The sequence below is a fragment of the Rhamphochromis sp. 'chilingali' genome (assembly GCF_963969265.1).
Source record: "Rhamphochromis sp. 'chilingali' genome assembly, chromosome: 2".
Classification (NCBI taxonomy): Eukaryota; Metazoa; Chordata; class Actinopteri; order Cichliformes; family Cichlidae; genus Rhamphochromis; species Rhamphochromis sp. 'chilingali'.
The window spans coordinates 1786059-1805541 of record NC_137930.1 but is presented as its reverse complement, the minus strand read 5'-3'; the positions used below and the strand labels follow the sequence as shown (position 1 = coordinate 1805541).

Genomic DNA, 19483 nt, shown 5'->3' with positions numbered 1-19483 from the left:
GGTGGTGAGTCAGCGGTCTGAATGGTGTTTATGCTGAAGGTTTGCATTATTAGGGGCGTGGCCTGACAGGTGGATGGTGGCAGAGGAGGCTGTAATGAAATGCACTGCGTTTATGCTGCTGGAGCATTTTTAGTTAAGTGTAGTGAAAGATGTCTGAGTGAAAGTCGAGATTTATCTGATCTTACTGAACACGGACGCGCTGGAGTTACAGGAAACACCCAAAGTAGTTGAAAGAGCATGTTTAATGTTCACGTTCATGTGTTTCTACAAAGACTTTGTGCTTATTTAACCACCGATGAGCCAGGAAACTAAATCCTGGTCACCCAGTGAGAAAGAAATCATCCATCAGGTGAGAAGGACACACGGCATTTTTCTACTAACACATCCTGTACATCCACAGTGTTTCCTGTCGTTGGCGGTTATTGATCACGACGATGCTGCGGCCAGGCAACGATCAGCTGCCCAGCCTGTCGCTCAGGTAGCTCGACGTCTTGGCGTCCTGCAGCAGCATCTTGGTGATGTCGTGCAGGTTCTGCTGGTACGCCAGCCTGTAGCGGCTGTACACGTCGTCGCAGTAAGTCAGCAGGCGCTTGACGTTGGAGGTGACGCTGCCGGGAGCGCCGTCCAGCCTGAAACACACACACTGCAGGTAAGTCCACGTCAATTTTGGCTGTTGTCAGGTCGTTTTTCTGTGGTAGGAGTCTTACTTTTTGAAAATGTCCTCAAACAGGGTGGAGGTGAGCGGGCGGTGGCGTTTGAGCTCTTCCAGGTAACCGAAGTCTCCGTTCAGGACGACCTTCTGGTACAGAATCTCCGCCCAGTCCGGACTGTAGCCGTACGCCTCCGACACCACGAACACCTGAGACACAGGAAACACCGTCATGGCGGCTCCGCCGATAGTACGCAACATTAGAACCACCTCCCGAGTCCCGGGATCACATGTGGAGAACAAATCAACAGCTTGAACTTTTCTTCAAGTCCTTAAATTTGAAGCGCCCTGCTTCCAACCAATCAGCTTCAAGAAGTGATGGAGTTGCTGCTTCAGACAGGTGGAGGTTTGTGGAAGGAAGGACAACAGGAACCCACCTGGTAGCACCGCGGCAGCGCCATGGCGGCGCTCAGCAGCTCAGCAGGTCGCAGGTTGATGATGCGCAGGTCTGATCCCTGATTCAGGAAGTGGAGCTGAAGAGCGACCAGCTTAGCTGTGCGGATGCAGCGAGTCGCCTGACGCACACACGAATCCTGACACACACACACGCACGCACACGCACACACACACACACACACGCACACACACGCACACGCGCACACACACGCGCACACACACACACACACACGCACACACACACACACACACGCGCGCACACACGCGCGCACACGCACACACGCACACGCACACACACACACACACGCACACACACGCACACACACACACGCACACACACGCACACACACACGCACACACACACACACACGCACACACACACACGCACACACACGCACACACACACGCACACACACACACGCACACACACGCACACACACACGCACACACACACACACACGCACACGCACACAGAGTCAGGTCCTCTCAGGACGTTAAAGACAGGAACAGGAAGCTGTGGGAGGAGCTCGGGTACCTTGGAGAAGCTCTCTGCCGCGTCCTTCAGCAGACCCAGCACTTTGGCCAATGAGCTCTTCAGCTCCGGCGTGATGACTGAAACACAGGAAGTAAGACTGGGATCAGACCAGAGGAAAGAACCAATCGTGGAGGCTTTGGTGAGTTTTTGGCGTTGGCCGGCTCTCAGCGGGCGCTCGCTCACCCCAGGCCTGAGACTCGATCATCTTCAGCTGCGTCCTGGCGGCTATTTCGTGGTTTTCTCCGATCTCCCTCCTCATGGTGAAGCACAGTGCCACCATGTTGTACTTCTCGCTGTCTGCGGGGAGGCAGCGCTTTATGTAGTCCAGCAGAGCCGACTTCAGACTGGAGCTCTGCAGCGAGGGAGCGAGCGACAGCGTGAGTTCACTCGACTTATGGACACGCTGCAGGATGTTTCCCCATCCAACTGTTCCAGACCAACAACTCTCTGCAGTGCTCTCACATGTACCCAGGTAGAATCATCAGTAATTAGTTATTATAGACCTGTTTCTACTCTTTCCTGTCACCGCCCTTACAGTGAGAGCCAGTCAGGGTTGTCTATGAAGGTCCTCAGTCGTCCCGCTCATCGTCGTCTGAGGAGCCTGGAGAGAAAAAGCGTCCGGACTTCTTTAAGTTTCCTTCAAGACTTTTAATCCGAGAAGCTTCTTCAGTTCTCAGAGGAACTGTGTCATCTGTGTCCACTGTGAGCGACCATCTTTGAACAGAGGGCGGGGCTTACAACACCAGCTGTCTGCCACCTATAATCCAGTTCTGAGATCCTTCCCAGGCGCCTTAACGCCCACTCACATCCTGGGCCTTCTGACCTCAGTGAGTCACATGATGGGGCCAGGTTTCACCTGAAACCCTGGCTGATTGTGACCCACACCTGTTTTCACACCTTGGCTCGTGTGATTAGGTAGAGGATCAATAGGGGGTCCGTGACCCTCTTGGGGGGACACTCCCACAGGGCTTAAATCTGGGACGGTTTCTCTGTACAGCTTCTCGGATGAAACGTCTCCAAGGAAACTTAAAGTCCGGACGCTCTTCTTTCCAAGGTCCTTAGACCAGTGAGTCAGAACCAATCAGAGCGCAGGAACAGCTCTTACTGAAGTCATCCATGAGCTGAAGCTCAGCAGATTCAGCTGCGCTTCTTCTTGATCTCTGCTGATTTTAATCCTTCGTTGGTTTAACAGGTCAGGTTCTTGATTGGCTCTCACTCGTGTGCAGACTCGCTCGTCTCAGCAGCAAATCTCTGAACTTTCTCTGAGGAACAGGCTGCACGCTGACCTGAGATCAGTTAGAGCTGATCCACATTCAAAAGCAACTCTGTGTGTGTGTGTGTGTGTGTGTGTGTGTGTGTGTGTGTGTGTGTGTTGACCTGTCCTCTGTCTGTGTCCACCTTCTTCCTCAGCAGCATCTCGAAGCAGTGGTTCTGATGCAGCAGATCGAAGACGTACGTCATCTCGTTATACCTGCCGATACCTGTCAGCAGACGGACCTGCACACACACACACACACACACACACACACACACACACACACACACACACAGGAAAACTTACTTTTTTTCGTCTGTAATCCAACTTTGAACCCAGTAACTGAGTAGAAAGTATCCACGGCTGGTTTGTGTAATGATAGTCACTCAAATCACTCAAGCATTTTTTTCTATCAACTGGCACGACGTGTACACACCGGGACGCTACGACGCAGTAATTAACATGCGTGCAGCAGCACCAGCATGAAGGGGAACAGTGGATCTGTGTTTGGGAGCTCACCAGCAGGCTGTAGTGCCCTCCTGGAGCCAGGTAGGTGTGGCTGAGGTGACGGGCGGCTTGGAGCACTCTCACGATCCCCTCCATGTTGCAGGTGAGACTGAAACAGTCGTGCGCCACGATCAGCAGCTCCACAACTACAGGAGACAAAAAGGAAGGGGGCTTGCAGTTCTTTTCAAAATAAGACGCCGAGCCTCGTAAAACCACCTCCCAGCTGGAAATGGAAGAACTTGAAGCATCCTGATCAGACTCTGAAAGTCCAACCGCACATGTGCAAAACTCATCCCACAGTTTTATTATCACAGTTTGTCATATGAAGCTTTTATACTTTGTCACTGTTTATGAGTACGTGTGTAAATGTGCATTAGTGTGCATGACAGGACGAAGCCATAACAAGGTAAACATTAAAATCAAGAACATTTCATGCTTCTTATTCAGAAACCAACACTGTTCATTTGCTTTGTGGCCTCTTGGGGGCAGCAGAACACAACAAAACAGCTCTTTACACTCGAGGTGTATTTGTGTGTGCGCGCATGTGTGTTTGTCGTACTGCAGTTCAGGTCCCTCAGAGGAACAGAGTTGAGGTGCTCCAGCAGTTTGAGTCCCACCAGGTTCGGGTCGTCACATAGTTTGATCAGCTGCACCAGCGCGTCCCTGCCCTCCAACGGTCTGAAAATGTGCTTTTCCACCACTAACACACACACACACACACACACACACACACACACACACACACACACACACACACACACACACACACACACACACACACACACATTACCTGGATGCTGAGGCCTAACACTGGAGAACTTTTCAAACCTGAGACGTGCTCTCTCACCTGGCTGCATCTCCTGGGTGGAGGCCAGCAGCGCCTGAACCATAGCAGAGGAAATGAGCTCAGCCACGGCGTCTGCAGACAGACCCTGAGCTTTGACGAAGGCCCGAGCCTTCCTGAAGCGCTCCGGCTGCTCGGACAGCAGCAGCTTCTCCAGCACCGAGCAGGGCTCCTCCCTGCAGATGCTGCTGAAGGAGCACTGCAGCTCCTGAGGAGACGGGGTCGGACACTCCGGTAAACTTCACACAGTTTTATAAAGAAACGAGCAGAGCAGACGGTTCTGCAGGAACGTTATCAAATCACCCGACGGGAGCCGGTTAGATACCTTGGAGAGCTGGTAGAGGCTGAGGACTTGTTTGCAGTAGTTGTTGCCATGGCGGCACTGATCCACCAGTTTCTGGAGCTGGACGGCGACCTCATCTTCGGGGAGGGGGAGCATCACAAAGGAGGACAGGCTGCTGACTGAGGGAGCTGGAAAAGATGGTATTCATACTGTAATTACTGGATTAAAAACAATAACAGTTTGTGCCCAGCGTGTAAACTGCTGCCCGCATCGAGTCCTACGTGTATTTATGAGCTGCTCTGCCACCGACTCGTCTCAGATTTGAACCCTTGTGGTGTGTTCGGGTCAAAAACGAACCCTAGGTGTGTGGCAAACAAGTGTATGGGAATCCTGAGGACAACACAAGGATGGAGAGGATTTCTCATGGCAGTTAAAGGTCAAAGGTCGTTGAGTTCGGTGGCCTCGGGATCTCATCTCTGCCTTTTCTGGATAATGTGGTTCTGCTGGGTTCATCGAGCGACGACCTCCGACTGCACTTCCATGAGCTGAAAGGACGACACCACAGATGGAAGCAGCAGGAAGTGGAGCTGCCGTTCCTCCACAGCTGAGGTGGTTCGGGGATCTGACCGACATGTGTCCTGGATGAACCTAGGTCAGGTGTTTTTGGGGCATGTCCAACCAGGAGGAGAGCAGCACAGACCCAGGACAGAAACACAACATTACCAAGCTGGGAGAGGGTCGCGTGGGTGGTTACCGTTACTGCTGACCCCAAAGACAAAGACTTGGACAGATGGGAGAAGATGGACGGATGCATGTTGTCCTATTACACGAGTAGTTGGAATGCAGTTGAGAAAAATAAATATACAGCATCAAAAGCTTCAATATTTTGTGCTTAATTAAAAAAATCTGTTTTCTGGAAGTTCTGCTCGGAGGATATGTGCTTTATGTGAACTGAAGGTCAGAGGTCACTTACAGCTCGTGATGCTTGCCCTCGCGGGAGCTTCAGAGTCGTCCTCCGGCGGTTCGTCGCTCAGCTCTCCGGATGCCAGGCCTCGGCAGCGCAGCACCAGCCACACGTCCGGGTGGTACAGGGAGAAATAACGGCACACCCGGCTGGCTTCATGGATGCTGCCGTCGTCTAACAGCTGACCAATCAGAGTGGCCAGAACGCTCCTCTCCTCTGGACTCAGCGCCGACTCAGCATTAGGCTCCACCTGCTCGTCGGAGGGACCGGGCAGTCCCTCCAGCGCGAGGTACCCCTCGGTGTTCAGCTGAGTTATGTTGGAGAAGGAGAGCTCCTTCATCAGCGCCTTGTGCGTGTTCATTTCAGGGTTGACGGCCGGCGGCGGCAGGTTAAAGACGCTCTCCTTCTCCATGGCGACGGTAAGGATGCGTCTGCGGATCCGGCTGAGCCACTGCTCTTTCTCCAGGCTCTCCAGTTTGTCCACGGGAGCCGGGGTGATCCGGGAGAGCCAGTGGGCGGTGAGCCCGAGCAGCAGGCAGTGCTCCTGGATGTCCAGCAGGTCCTCCGGAGCCTCCAGAGACCCTGGAGCGCCGGCCTCAGCCTGCGACAGGAAGAACTGGGAGGCGGGGTCTGGATCGGTGGCGTCGGCCTCCAGCTGCTCGTGACATTTCTTCCAGAAGCCGGCGCGGGTCTCGAATCTGCCCCACTGCCGCTTGGACCTCTGAGAGCTCACCTCCTGAAGGAGCTGAAGGAGAACCGAGGGAAGCTGCTGTTAACTTTAAAGGGAAGCGTCTCAGATTCCTCAGCCACACAGCACAAAGACTTTATACTGGGTAAACTGGGCCACATTTACAACAAACCAAACAGAGGAAATAGAGCTCGACTCTCAGTGGTGTGCAGGACCTCTCGTCTTCTGTGTCAGTAAATCAGTTTTTGAGACGTCACAGATAAATGATAGATTTTAAAGCATGCACGAAGAAGACCGAGTGTGCAGGTGGGTCGCACCTGGCTGAGCAGCAGACGGTGCACGGGCAGGCCGGCCAGCTGGGCCACCTGTCGCGCCTGGCTGTAGCACCCGCTCGCTTGCAGAGCGTCTACGGTCGCCTGGAACTCCTCCTGCTGGACGGAGGGAGAACTGCTCTGCAGGAGCCTGGGAGATATGCTGACCTCTGACCCCTGAAGCAACTGACTCAGCTGGTTCAGCTTCCTGAAATCTGGACCTTCAAATGAAAGAGAAAATGAGAAACTCAGGTTCTTCCAGAGAGTTGATGAAGCGGGTAGCTGCAGACCGTCGGGCACAGCTCACCGTTGGATTTGAGGAGTTTGTCGACGTCGGCAAGGAGCTGCAGCAGCCGGTGGATGTCGTACTGCGAGGAGCAGCGCTGCAGCATCGTGAGGAGCAGCACCGAGGCCTGGCTCTCAACCCACTGCAGGGGGAGGCCACCAGGGGGCGCAGGACCACCGTTTCTCAGCTACATAAGGAGAGAGGCAGATTAGAGACCCTTTGTTTAAAAAGCTGCTGGGTCGGGCTTCTGTCCCTGAATGACCCATCAGTTCAGAGCAATAATCACCAGCATCTACTGGAACAGCAGCAAGTGTGAGAAATCAGTTTGTAAGTAGCTGACAAATGTGACGTAGACAGAGTAAAAGTTAAAAAGAGAAGCTCAGTTCTCGTGGTCGCTAACAGATGATGAGGAAAAACATGCGTTCAGGTAAACTAAAGGACGGATGGACTGATGAGGAAGGCCTGTCTTTGTCTTTTGTGTCGGGCACTGGAGCAGTCGGCCGGACTCACAGCGATGAGGGTCCGTTGGAAGTCCAGCAGCTTCGACTTGGCCTCAGCGAAGTTTCTGTAGTCGCAGCACAGCTCAAACATCCTGAGCACCAACACCAGAGGACAGTCCTGAGAGTCAGACGGAAAAACAACGAGTTTGTTGTTTTTCTGATGCGACGAAGTGTTGAACGTTGACCACAACTGCAGCGGTCAGACCAATGGTGACTGAGGCGTGTTTTTACCTTCTGGAAGAGCTCGAAGCCTCGCAGGAGGGGCCTCACGAGGCTCCGGCCCAGGAGCGTCTTCCAGATGATGGAAAGGTCGTGCACGGTCCATTCGTGATGCTGCGGCGCCTGAGCCAGGTGGGAGGTGGCTTCCTTGGCGGTGACATCATCGACAGAGGTCAGCACCCACACACAAAGGCACGGCAGCAGCTCTGCTCCCTGAAAACATCAGGTTTCGAACATGTTTGTACTGCGGTACATGCATCACAGAGGAGCCTGTACAGGTGAAGGTGCAAACAGCACTCTCTCTGAGCACTTGCTCAAGTTTTACGCAACTTGTTTTTCACTGTTCATGCTCCACTGGATGCATCAGAGAGTAACTTGCTCCGATGTATCGTAGCACAGATCAAACCACCAACCTACCGATTAGCAAACGGCCTGCTCTACCTCCTGAGCTGAGCCCTGTAACTTTGATAATGACTGGAAAGGATAGCTGGGTGTGTTTCGCTCCCTTACCTGCATGCAGGCAGCCAGTACCGCCAGCGTCGGGCAGCGCTGCACCAGCGCCTCCTGCAGGAGGTATCTGCAGGGTGCCGGCTCCTCCTGGCTCTGCAGGAGCACCTGGAACATCTCCCCAGGGCGCTCCGGGCTCCCTGAGACCGCCTCCTCAGTTCTCAGAACCGAATGCTGCTCATCAGAGTCGCAGCTCTTCCGCTTACAGTAAACCTGCAGGTCCTGAAACGCCAAGCTCAGGTGGGCCTGGAGGGTGGGGCCAAACTGAGCTGCTAGCGACCTCACCTGGAGGAAGAACCAGACGTAGATGTTTGAGAGAGATTAATGTTTATGAACCTGCAGGGCCAGGCTGACCGTGCAGAGGGTGCTGCTGTGTGTGTGTGTGTGTGTGTGTGTGTGTGTGTGTGTGTGTGTACCTGCTGAGGCGGGAAGTTGTGCAGTTGGACAAATAACAGGAAGTGGATGAACTGTCCGTCATGGGCACAGTGGGCGGGGTAAACGGAGCTCAGCTGCAGGTTGTGGAGCTGACAGAACTGAACGGCCAGCGCCCACTCCTGAGCCGCCTCGTACGACGACCTGACACACACACACACACACACACAGAAACCTCAGCCTGTGTTTAAGGTGTATGAAGTGCCCATTTAACCTTTACACAAAAACAGGAAGCAAGCCTTGTACTTCCTGTTTAAAAAATACTTCAATAACACAATAAAAGTCTATTTCAGACATTTCCGAGCTGCAGAGCACGTCACACTACAATGCATCAACGAGGCGGGGCTGACCTGCTGATGCCTCTCTGCTCCAAACTGTCTGTTACTGCAGCTTCCAGGTAACCAATCAGCTCCTCTGCTGCTCCAGGCTCCGCCTCCACCAGTTTCACACCTTTAGACACTTAATGAGACAGCAGAGGGGAAATGTAAAAGCAAACACCTGCAGTTCCTCTAATGTCCAGCAGAGGTGCCACAGTGAGTCCATGTTCAAACTACAGCCTGATAGAAAAAGCTCATTTTCCCCCATTTGAAGGCATCGGGCTACTTCCTGTTCACCTCTCAGTTTCCTTCCTGCTCAGTCAGCATTTTGCAGGTTAAACTCAACTGTGTGTGTGTGTTTGTGTGCGTGTGAGTGTGTGTGTGTGTACCCAGAGTGTGCAGATGCTGTGTCGGGCTGCTGTGTGTGTTGCGTTGGTTCCAGTGCTGCAGGATTGCGTTCATGGCTCTGATGTCGACCCTCAGCTTGAGGCTGCAGACTCCCAGCAGCTCACAGAAACAAACGGCGGCCGACGCCACAGACGGCGCATTGAAACGCTGCAGGGCCGACCTGGACGCTCGCCGCGAGGCCTCCTGCAGCCTGGGACACATGACGCTGATGCTTAGCAGAAGGACGATGTTCCTGCGTGGTGTCCTCGCACCATTACACTTTCCTCACAGAAGCTCTGAAACGAGCGTGCGGTACTCACGTTAGCCTGACGTCCCCGCTGCCGCTAAGCTGCTGGACGAGGAAGGTGGCGTAGGCGAAAGATGGCCGACCGTGGTGGAGGAAGTAGAGATAGTCCAGATTCTCTTTTAGAGCGAACCTTTGGACCAGGTGAGGGCTGGAGAAGTGAGGCAGCTCTGATGTTTCTGTGGAGAATCATCACAAACAGGAACATTTAAAATCTTACAACATGTCAAACGTCTTCAGCTCATCCTCCGCCACATGCACCGCCTTCACGACCTCTGCTCCTTGCAGCTTCACCTTTCCACCTGTCTCCCTTCCTCTACAGCACCTCCCCCTCTGCAGGGTATCTTTTACCTGCTTCCTACTCTCACCACAGATCACAGTCACACTCAATTTAAAGAAAACATCTGTTTTCTGCTTCTCAGTTTCCAAAGTTCAGAGGTTTTTGGTGGTGGGGCTTCCTGTCACCACCTGAGCCGTGACCTTCGTGCTGGCTTTCGGGTCTTACCTGTGGAGTTGAGGGTGTTTGCTGCCTGCCAGCCAAACAGCCTGGACGGGTCCAGAGGGTGGAGGGACTGGAAGGAAACACCAACGGGCCGTCAGAATACCGACAATAACGAGGTGAATACTAATGAGCTGGCAGGTGACGGGTGGGCGTTTACCTGCAGCAGGTGGTACACGGAGATGTCGGAGGGCGGGCCGTTTCCTCGGGGGACGGCAGGGAACAGGGCGGCCCTCAGTTTGGGATGTGGGGCCAGCGCCATCTTCAGCAGCTGTGGGTCGACCGTCCTCTCTGACCTGCCTGACCTTTGACCCTGAGCCATCACCTGAAAGCACGGCGAGGAAACACTTCATCCTCCACCCTTCTTCATGTTTAACACCTGTCAGGGTTTTGTTTCCACACAGAGCAGCAGCTTCCTGACAGGAGCAGAGTTTACCTGGTCAATTCCTCCGGGGGCGAACATGATGGCGGCCAGCGTCAGCAGACTGTGACCCTCTAACAGCAGACTGCTGAGAGACGCCTGGCTGCCAGGTAATAACACCTGAGCACTGGTTAGACTGGCCTGGAACACCAGTCCTGGATCTGCAGCAGAGAACGAGGACAAAGCACGATGAAGAAAGGATTGAGGAGCGAGGAGGACGAGGAACGCGCTCAAACTGAGAGCGCAGAGTTCGGTTCCCACCTGACAGATCTCTGGTGATCTCCTGGATCCGCACCAGCATCTCGAACCAGGGCTGCCGCTCAGAGAGGCTCTGACTGCTCAGGAGGGAGCAGTTTCTGGGGGTTAGTCTGTGGACAGGAGGCCAGAGCTCATAATGGGGTCACCATAAGGTCGACCCAACAACAACACATACGGAGACAAACCCAGCAGTCATGTGACGCCCTATGAGTTTGGCAACAGTGAGAAGGAAAAACTCCCTTTTAACAGGAAGAAACCTCAGACAGAAGCAGGCTCAGGGAGGGGCGGGGCCATCATCAGCACTTACATCACATCATATCACACACCTGTAGTGCTCCAGGTAGGTGTAGAGCAGGTACTGAAGGTTGTGCTCCAGACAGAAGGTGATAAAGACGCCGTGGAGGTCGAGCCCGAGGGGGGAGCGGTACTGAGGGATGGGAGGAGAAGAAGACATCACGCCTCCACCCTGAGCCAACCTCCACAGCAGCTGCTCCAGGTGTGCCAGCTCGTCCGGGATGAACACGCCTCTCCTGCAGGAAATAAAACCCTGTGGTTATTTTCTTGCACCGTGCCAGCTGCACAGCTGATATGCTGGTTGGTATCAGGCTAAACTGGAGACGGTGGGCGTGCGGTGTCCCGGTGTACACGGGAGCTTCTGGTCACGTCTGTGTGGTCAGAGTTTGGTCTTTTGGATGCAGGTGACCTCATCGCTGCTCACAGTGGAGCTGTGATGAACCAGGACACCTGTGCACAAACGTCTGTGTTTGTACCTGGCCAGCAGGTCCAGGATGTTCTCCCTCATGTAGCTGCTGCAGGCCGTGCTATCGTTCACCAGTTCTGGGGTTAGGTCCGGCCACCGGGGGGTGCCAGAGGTCTCCGTATTCTGGATCCAGTCGACCACGCGGCGCTGGTCGTGCAGGGCGGTCAGATAACGCCACAGCACTGAAGCGTCGCAGGCTCTGAGCTCTAACGGAGAAAAGGAGGTTAACACTGAACGGAGACTTATTAGAATCTGACCCCGACCCGGGTTCTACCTGCGTGCTGCAGTCTGGACAGGAGGACGGCTGTCCGGCAGCTCTGGTCCCAGTTCTTCACCCAGTCCAGTCTCAGTGTCCTCCAGAGACCCCCCCGCTCCTCCTCCTCGTCTTCCCGAGGCCTCCTCTGCACCTCCAGCTCTTTCAGAACCTCCTCACCGCCTCCCTCCTTACGAGCCATCCGAACAGTCCCGGAAAGTTTTTGGATTCTCAAAGTCAAAAACAAAGAGTTTGTGTTTACTCAGAGGTTTAACGTCTGAAAGAGTCGAGGGGCGGGTTAGAGGAGATAAAGAGAGAATTCGGAGGGTTCAGAGGAGGGCAGGTAACAAAAACAGAGCCGAAACAAAGCAGCTGAGAGCAGGATGGGGATGTTTGTAAGATGAAACAGGAGGCTGAGGAGGAAGCTGAGGAGAATTAATGTCTGTTCGTCCTTCATAACCACGGTGGGAGGAAGCAGAGTCAGAGCATTTATAATGCAACTACCTGACCAATAATATGGCTGCTGTGAGGTTACCGTGCCAACAGACTGTCCAGTCAAATTATAGCATTGTGATTGGATGTCACAGATTAGCAGGTGTCTGTGTGATGCTCGCAGTCTGCTGGCTCCACAAACAAACATGGCGGTTAAACATGAAGCTTTAAAACCAGCTGATTGCCTGACGGTGAATGTGCCATTTTCCATTTACAGTTTATGCATCTACACGACAGCAAAGACCTCCGAGGAATATTCAGACCTGATTTTCCATAAATGTGTTCACAGTGTTTGAGATCAAATGTGAAATAATGTAATATTTGACTGCTTTATGATGACTGGTATGATGAAGCCCATCAGCCAACGTGGATGTTTTTACTGATGGAAGCTGATAGAGCAGAAACTTTGTGTATTTTTCAGTTAGAAGTAAACTAGGCTTTCAGCGTGACCACAGTCACATCACAGACTGTGGAAAAGTCTGAAACTCCTCACATTAGTCCCACCTGTAGGATGGAGCCCTTACACATCTTACCCAGGTGTTACCTATGACTAGGGCTGCCACGATTAGTCGACTAGTCACGACTACGTCGACTATCAGAATCGTCGACGACTGATTTAATAGTCGACGTGTCGTTTGAAGCTTTGTAAGATCACAAAAGCCGCAGGAATAAGTAGCAGGATTTAAGAGTGTAATAACGGACTGAAACAGAAGATGGCAGCACTGCATGTACAAGGATGTCAGCTGCCGTTAAACCCCGAAGAAGAAGTAGCTCTGTCCCAGAATTCATAGCGCAGCCCAGCTCAGTTTCCAACAATGGCGGCAGCTAGTTAGTTTTAATATTACTCTTATTATTCTTTCTGGGTCACAAAATAAACGTTTAACATATTTTCAGGCGAGAATGTAGCTGTGTAAACCTCAAATATCTGCTCAGTTTATCAAGACACCGCATATTTTCAAAAGCGCTCCGACGTTTTCGGAGACGTCTGTTACCCACTAGCTCGATAGCTAGCCGGGAGCTAGGCTAACTAGAGCCGTGAGAACACCGGACTCCCGGCTTCAAACCCACCGCCGTCTTTCACTACTCAGGTTAAACATGATATATGAGTCACTTAGATAACTTAAAATGTTATTGTTTGGCTTTTTTCAGTATTTTATTTGTTCCTGAGTAAATCGGTTTGGCTGAGATTAAAGTTATAGTTTTTACACAGCTGAATAAACATCAAGCAGACAGCTGATTATCAGAAGTGTGAGATGCTCGAGAGTTTACTCCGGTGTCCTGTTATATTTTAGATAGCAAGGAGTTTATTAAACTTCACCGAAACAATCTGCAAATTTCAATAAAATTTAACAAACTATCATCTTGTCTTTATTTTTAGTTAGCACCTTAAACACTTAAAGCTGTAAGCTAATGATAGTTATATAAGAGCAGATGCTGCTGGTGCAATAAGCTGTACGTTTACGTCCAATGGATGATGATCTGACTAGTCGACTATCAAAATAGTCACAGCCCTACCTATGACCCTGAAAAAGCTCAGGATTTAGCTGTAAGCTGTAACATCTGTGCAGCATACTAACTACTAGGTCGGCTTCCAGAAGCTGACCAATCAGAAAGAAGCAGGTTTTTGGGTGGGCGGTGCATAAAGAGACAGGAGCTAACACGTCCACAACACAGACGTCTGCAGTGTGACAGAGAGCCACTCTGATTGGTGGAACTCTGTGCTGTGGATTCAGCAAGCAGCTGTTTACCCTTGATGCGAGGTACTTCCTGTGCAGCGGACAGCCGGCCGCGACCCCAGCTTCTCCATCTCCCCGATGAACTCGACACTCTCCTTCTCTTCCTCTGGGAAGTAACTCCGACTGGACAGCTCATCCACCTGTGCAACAAGTAGGAACAGTTTAGAGGTCGGACGGGGACGAACGTAAACATTCACAGAAACAAACGGAGAGCATGCTTCAAAGTAAAATAGCGGGAAACACGCCACACTCACCATCAGCTCCCTCAGCTCCTTGTCATCCGTGTGGAGGCAGATAAGGTGGAGCTGCTGTTTCACACTGAAACCCTGCAAACCCAAACACAGACCGCTCAGCCTCGACGCAAAAAGGATCGACGAATCGGCTCGCAGAGCCGGGGTCCAGGCCCCGCTCCGTTTGAGACTGTGGACTCAGAGTCTCTGTGACATCATACAGATCCCAGAGCAGATAAACTGGCCCACAGGCTTTACTCCTACACCCGCGGCCACATTATTAGAAACGTTGGTCGTGTTTGCTCAAACAGGAGATAAAAAACAATCGGTACTTTTGTCTTTACTTCTCTTCTATGAGGCTCATCTTTGCTCTTTTCCTGATAACCTGTAGTTAAACGTGTGTGATGTCAGCTGCTCTCACCATGTTGGCGAGGAGCGTGTTGGCGGTCTGCAGGTCTCGGCGCCGCAGGCAGGAGGAAACTTGCCGCAGACCCTCCCTCCTCAGAGCCGGCAGGTGACATTCGGGCCGGTTCTGCCTCCGCAGGACTGCCTGAGCTCTTGGGATCTGATTGGTCAGGATGGACTGATGGACCACTTCCTGCAGCATGAACACAGAACAACACTTTTCAGATTTTCACACATTTTTTTTAGCATCACAGGAAGGTTACTGCGGTTATGGGACCAAAGAAAAATGTCTAAATCTGACCTCTGCTGAGAGCTGCTCCCACTCGTCCCGCTGAGCCTCCTCCTCGGCCGGAGCCGCAGCTCTGGTAGCCGACACATCGGGCCCTGCAGCCCAGGGGAATCTCTTCATGTAGCTCCTCAGCTCGGCGACGTATCGATCCAGAACGTTCATGCAGCTCTGCACGCCCGAGTCCTCGTCTGCAGACGCAGCAGAGCAGCGTCAACTCGGACACCTGTATTAATGCTCTGTGTGTGTGTGTGTGCTTGTTCTCTTACGGTGTGTGTTGGACAGCACGGAGCGGATCTGCGTGTTCACGAAGCTCAGGGTGATGTTGAGCAGCTGCTCGGAGAACTGTCGGCTCTGAGCTTCGCTGTTCGAGTCTCTGACGGCCGAACACAGCAGGTCTAAGGCGGGACACAGCTCCTGCACTCCTGCAGGGGCGACGGCTCGTTACACACAGGATATCACAAAAAAATAAGAAATCAGGAAGGGGACAGATATTTGTATCACAGCAGTTTACCTCTAAGATTATGTGTTTTCTGATGTTACAGACTTGTTGTTAAACTGAACGATGCTTTGTGCTGTTGCTTCGTGTAATAAGCACCAACAAACTCTTTCCTGAACTCGTTTCAGGGAAAGTTGTTTTGGAAGATTTGCATTCAACGGCATCCACGTGCATCTGCGAGCAGTTTGCACGCTTCTCTGCTTGTGATCTAAAACGTGTGCTTGTAACGTGGCGTGCACGTACTGTCTGTGAGGCTCAGCGTGGAGGCGGCGGGCTGATCAGCAGAGCTGAACGCTGCCGCCGGAGGGTTCAGGACGTTTTCTTTGCTCTTCAGGTAGAAATCGACCGTGTCCAGCTGACGGTTCTTCAGTCCAGTCTGCGCAACAACAAAGAAGACAAACTGTTTGATGCAAATGTCATAAACAGTGGAAACAAAGTAGAATTTGTTTTTACTTTTCTTAATGAATAGATAACAGAGTTTTTTGTTTCAGGATTTTCTCTCTCACAGAACCATCAAAGATCTCAAAAATGTTTTCCTGTGATCAGAACGAGGTTTAATTAGATATACAGCTGTTTGCTACCTGCAGGGCGTGGATGGGGATGGAGCAGCGCCCCCAGCTGTTCAGGTGGCAGACTGCGTCCACTGTCGCCGCGCTGCCGAACAACATCAACCGGCTGAGCAAGTCCTGCTGCGATACGGAGAACAGGACCTGGAACACACCGGCCTCTGACACACACACACACACACACACACACACACACACACACACACACACACACACACAGGATGTGAGGTTACTGGAGGCGGGGCTTGCTGATTTGATGCGGTCCCTGCCGTCTTTCCTTTCTTTCACAGAAACACGAGCTGTCAGGTGATCGCGCTGCTTCGACACAAACTGCAAGTTTTTGAAAATTACTTGGACAAAAAACCAAGTTGGATTCATTTGTGCAGAGTAACCGTGTGAACCTTTGGCGCCCTGTCGGGCTGCTGAGGCCATCACAGCAACAGTGACCTGGAGCGCGGCGACTTACTCTTCAGCAGCAGCCGATGCTGCCGCTCTCCACAGCGCTGGACCGGCGCTGCCTCGCCCGCCGCCTGGTGGTATCTCACGTTCCCGTACTTCATATCCCACAATGCAACTGTGGTCTGTTGGTTTCCCGGGCGGACGAAGGTCAGCAGAGCGGAGAACTCAGAGACGGTGAGCTGAGATGAAGCGGACGATTCGGGGACGGCGAAAGTGACGGTCATCCCCCCCGGAGGCACTCTGCTGTGGGACGAGGATGGAGCCAGGTGGGAGTCCAGGTGGGGGAGGGAGGAGAACCAAGAGGAGGTCCTGGGAGGCTGAGATGAAGAGAAGCAGGAGGAGGAGGAAGGAGCAGTGGCCTGTTTTGCTCTGCTGTACATGGAGTTGAGACGAGCCTCCCAGGAGCTGGAGTTGAGGTCAGAGGTGAAAGGTCAGAGGTGGACCTTTCTCTTCTTAAAATAAATAACTATTTTAACAAACAAAAATCAAGAAAGTTTCGGTCACAGCTCATAAATCCAGACGCTCCGCAGCTTACCGGTCGGTGCTGAAGGTCGCTCCCAGGGCTGAGACGCTGAAGCTGGAGCTCGACAGGCTGTCCTGGTCTCTGGGGTGCTGCGGCTGAAGAGGGGGGCGTGACCGAGGGGCGGCGCACAGCAGGTGGTCCGGAAACATCCTGAAAGACAGATCATGACTCTGAAGTTTGCTCTGTGCCGTCTCTGCAGTGCAGAGCGGGATTAGCTCGCAGACGAGTCGGCGCCATTAGATTTTCCCTGTTTGATGCAGTTAATCGGTTTAATATTCCTCCAGCTGAGCCGGGAACCTCACGCACAGGATCAGAGCGCCGCAGACGAATCCACCCCGCCCTCGCCGTTTCTGCTTCTGTCACCAATCTGAGAATCTTTTCAGCACTTTATGGCTTTAATGTGACGCTTTTCACCTGAATCCCCACAAACAGACTCTAACACAGACACTACTCATCGAGATGCCTTCTACGTCATTGCACTGACTTTATACCTGAAGTAGTGGTTGAGGTCGATGGCGATGGCGGCGTGGGACTGAGTGACGGCCACGGCTGTGCTCAGATCAGCCGACACCTGGAGGAGGCAGAAGGAGGCAGAGGAGGAGAAGGGGAAAGAGGTGAGCTCGTCCTCTGCTGGGCTGGAGCTCAGGTAGGCGGGCAGGCTAACGCTGGCCAGCAGAGTGCCATCAGAGACGCTGCACACAGCTGGAGGGGGTGGAGTTAAAGAAAAGGATGTATGGACAAAAACGAGGCGCTTTATTTCATGCATTCATGAAAGTTACACTGCAAACAATTTGAGAGGAATGTATTTAAATGCTTCATAAAAAGGAGAACTCCATCATCGATACACATCCCTCTTTCCTGTCTCTTAACTAAAGGGACGCTCTCTTGGACGTGTGCAGAGGACGGAGAGTGGATGATGAAGATGGAGCTGCCAGGCAGGAGGAAAACAGGAAGGCCTCAGAAGAGGTTCGTGGATGCAGCAAAGGAGGACGTGGTACTGGGATGGACCATAACAGCAGCAGCTGCAGGAAGAAATCACCCAGCGATGTCTGTTTTCATGAATTATGTTATTGTTGGGGGATCATCTGCAGGACTTCCACCGCCCGTCAGTGCACATTTGCCCTGATCTCGTGCTATGATGCACTTACTGGTGTTGTGACCTTCTGCACACTGTTACTCGTGCTGACCTGTTTAGGACGGTGTGTGAGTCATGAGCCATGTTCTCAGTGTGTAGCAGTGAGACCGTGAAGGATACATATGAGTCCAGTGGAGCTGAGGGCAAACAGGGTTTCCATGGAGACGCAGTGATGGACAGCAGAGCACGAGACGCTGTCGGCCAGCTCGACTCTGCAGCAGGATAACGTCTGAGGCTCCTCCTCCTCCTGCTGCCACTGTAGCTGCAGCAGCCAATCAGAGTTCAGCAGAGCACAGCAGCGGGCAGTCACAAAGGACAACACCTGCACCGCCTGCAGCTCGCTCACACCTGGGAGCAAACACTCGGTCAGCTAATGCGACACGTTAATAGCCGCGGGTGGTCTAGACGGTTTTGGTACTCACTGGGGTCCTGGTCTCTGATGGTCTGCAGCAGGCGGTCTGCAGGATACTCACACACACAGAGAACGGAGGTGAAGGCCGACCGCTCAGCCCTGACCTCCAGCAGCTTCAGGTCACCCTGAGATCCCACAGCCAGCAGCCTGAAGCCGCCGACTCCCCGAGAGTGGACGGACACCTCCTCCCACGAAAAACTGTGAGCAGAAAGAAACTTTTAGAAAATCTGCTTGTTTACCTGCAGTCCTGGGCAGCCCTCACTAACCGACACAGCACAGGGAGGACGTCTGCTGACCTCCAGCTGCAGTATCAGCTGTCTTTGGAGGCATTTTACTGGCTTTTTGTCTCCGTTTGTGCAGCTGCACTCCACAGAGAGCCACGCACTGCAGTGCTTCAGCATACAAACACATGTTGGTGTTTTAGTAATACATGCATTTATTTTCAGCCCATTTTCTTATTGTGTGTGTGTCACATTACCCAAATCATGTAGATATTTTAGCAAACATCAAATAGTCAGAAATCACAGTTAAATGTTAGCTGGACAGTGCCAGGAGGAGCTCTGTTTGATGGGTTCTAGTTTAAACAGAGGATGTCTCAGATCCAACGCATTTTAATGTTAAACCAGTTACTCGGAGATTATTCAGCGTTATCACAGTCACTATCTGTGCGGTTCCTGCTGACTCACTCTCGGTAGCTGCCCTCCACTGCAGCCGGAGAAGCCTCTCTGTCCGCCGGGTCCCACACCACCAGCTGCCCCCGGACCCCCAGACATCCGAGCAGGGAGCCTCCAGGAGCAAGCTCGGCTTTCCGTACGTCCGCTACATCACCACAGTGCTGATTTTCCGGGATCACAGCTACCTCCGTGGATCCAGCCTGCAGCCGCTGATCCGCTTCCAACATCTTCGCGAGGTGAACCGGGACCGGAGAAACCGGATTAAAGGTCTAACTGTGAGCTAAGAAGACATTTTAGTTTCAAAAGAAGAATAAATCTGCTGTCGAAGCTCTTTGGATACTTCCTTTTCTCATGTAAACAGCTGCTCGGTTTCAGTTGTCACGTGTGCTGCCTCTACTGTCAGCTGACCTCCGCGGAAACTAATGCGCAAT

The 19483-nt window shown here is 52.5% G+C and overlaps 1 protein-coding gene across 1 annotated transcript; it reads right to left on the bottom strand.

Moving 5' to 3' along the window:
- Positions 1 to 227: 227 nt before the first annotated feature.
- On the bottom strand, positions 228 to 19451 carry spg11 (SPG11 vesicle trafficking associated, spatacsin). Its single transcript, XM_080875777.1, has 40 exons — positions 19065 to 19451; positions 18389 to 18576; positions 18087 to 18314; positions 17323 to 17533; positions 16844 to 16981; positions 16316 to 16713; positions 15865 to 16010; positions 15527 to 15659; positions 15054 to 15209; positions 14800 to 14975; positions 14515 to 14691; positions 14118 to 14189; positions 13876 to 14003; positions 11657 to 11865; positions 11393 to 11588; positions 10949 to 11152; positions 10626 to 10732; positions 10380 to 10525; positions 10104 to 10268; positions 9950 to 10016; positions 9461 to 9623; positions 9143 to 9351; positions 8787 to 8895; positions 8421 to 8580; positions 8008 to 8289; positions 7510 to 7710; positions 7289 to 7396; positions 6800 to 6965; positions 6499 to 6713; positions 5503 to 6238; positions 4572 to 4717; positions 4250 to 4454; positions 3962 to 4102; positions 3415 to 3548; positions 3018 to 3137; positions 1824 to 1992; positions 1641 to 1717; positions 1087 to 1242; positions 708 to 859; positions 228 to 629 (listed from the first exon to the last, which is right to left on the bottom strand). The coding sequence occupies exons 1-40, from the start codon at positions 19277 to 19279 to the stop codon at positions 455 to 457; spliced, it is 7284 nt and encodes a 2427-aa protein (XP_080731903.1). The 5' UTR covers positions 19280 to 19451; the 3' UTR covers positions 228 to 454.
- Between the last annotated feature and the right edge of the window lie 32 nt (positions 19452 to 19483).

Coding starts and splice junctions, on each gene's coding strand:
- spg11 (XM_080875777.1), bottom strand. CDS start 19,279: ATGTTGGAAGCGGATCAGCGGCTGCAGGCTGGATCCACGGAGGTAGCT. Junction 16,982..17,322: donor GACCTCAACCACTACTTCAG/GTATAAAGTCAG, acceptor TCTGTCTTTCAG/GATGTTTCCGGACCACCTGC. Junction 6,239..6,498: donor ACCGTCTGCTGCTCAGCCAG/GTGCGACCCACC, acceptor GTTCTCCTTCAG/CTCCTTCAGGAGGTGAGCTC.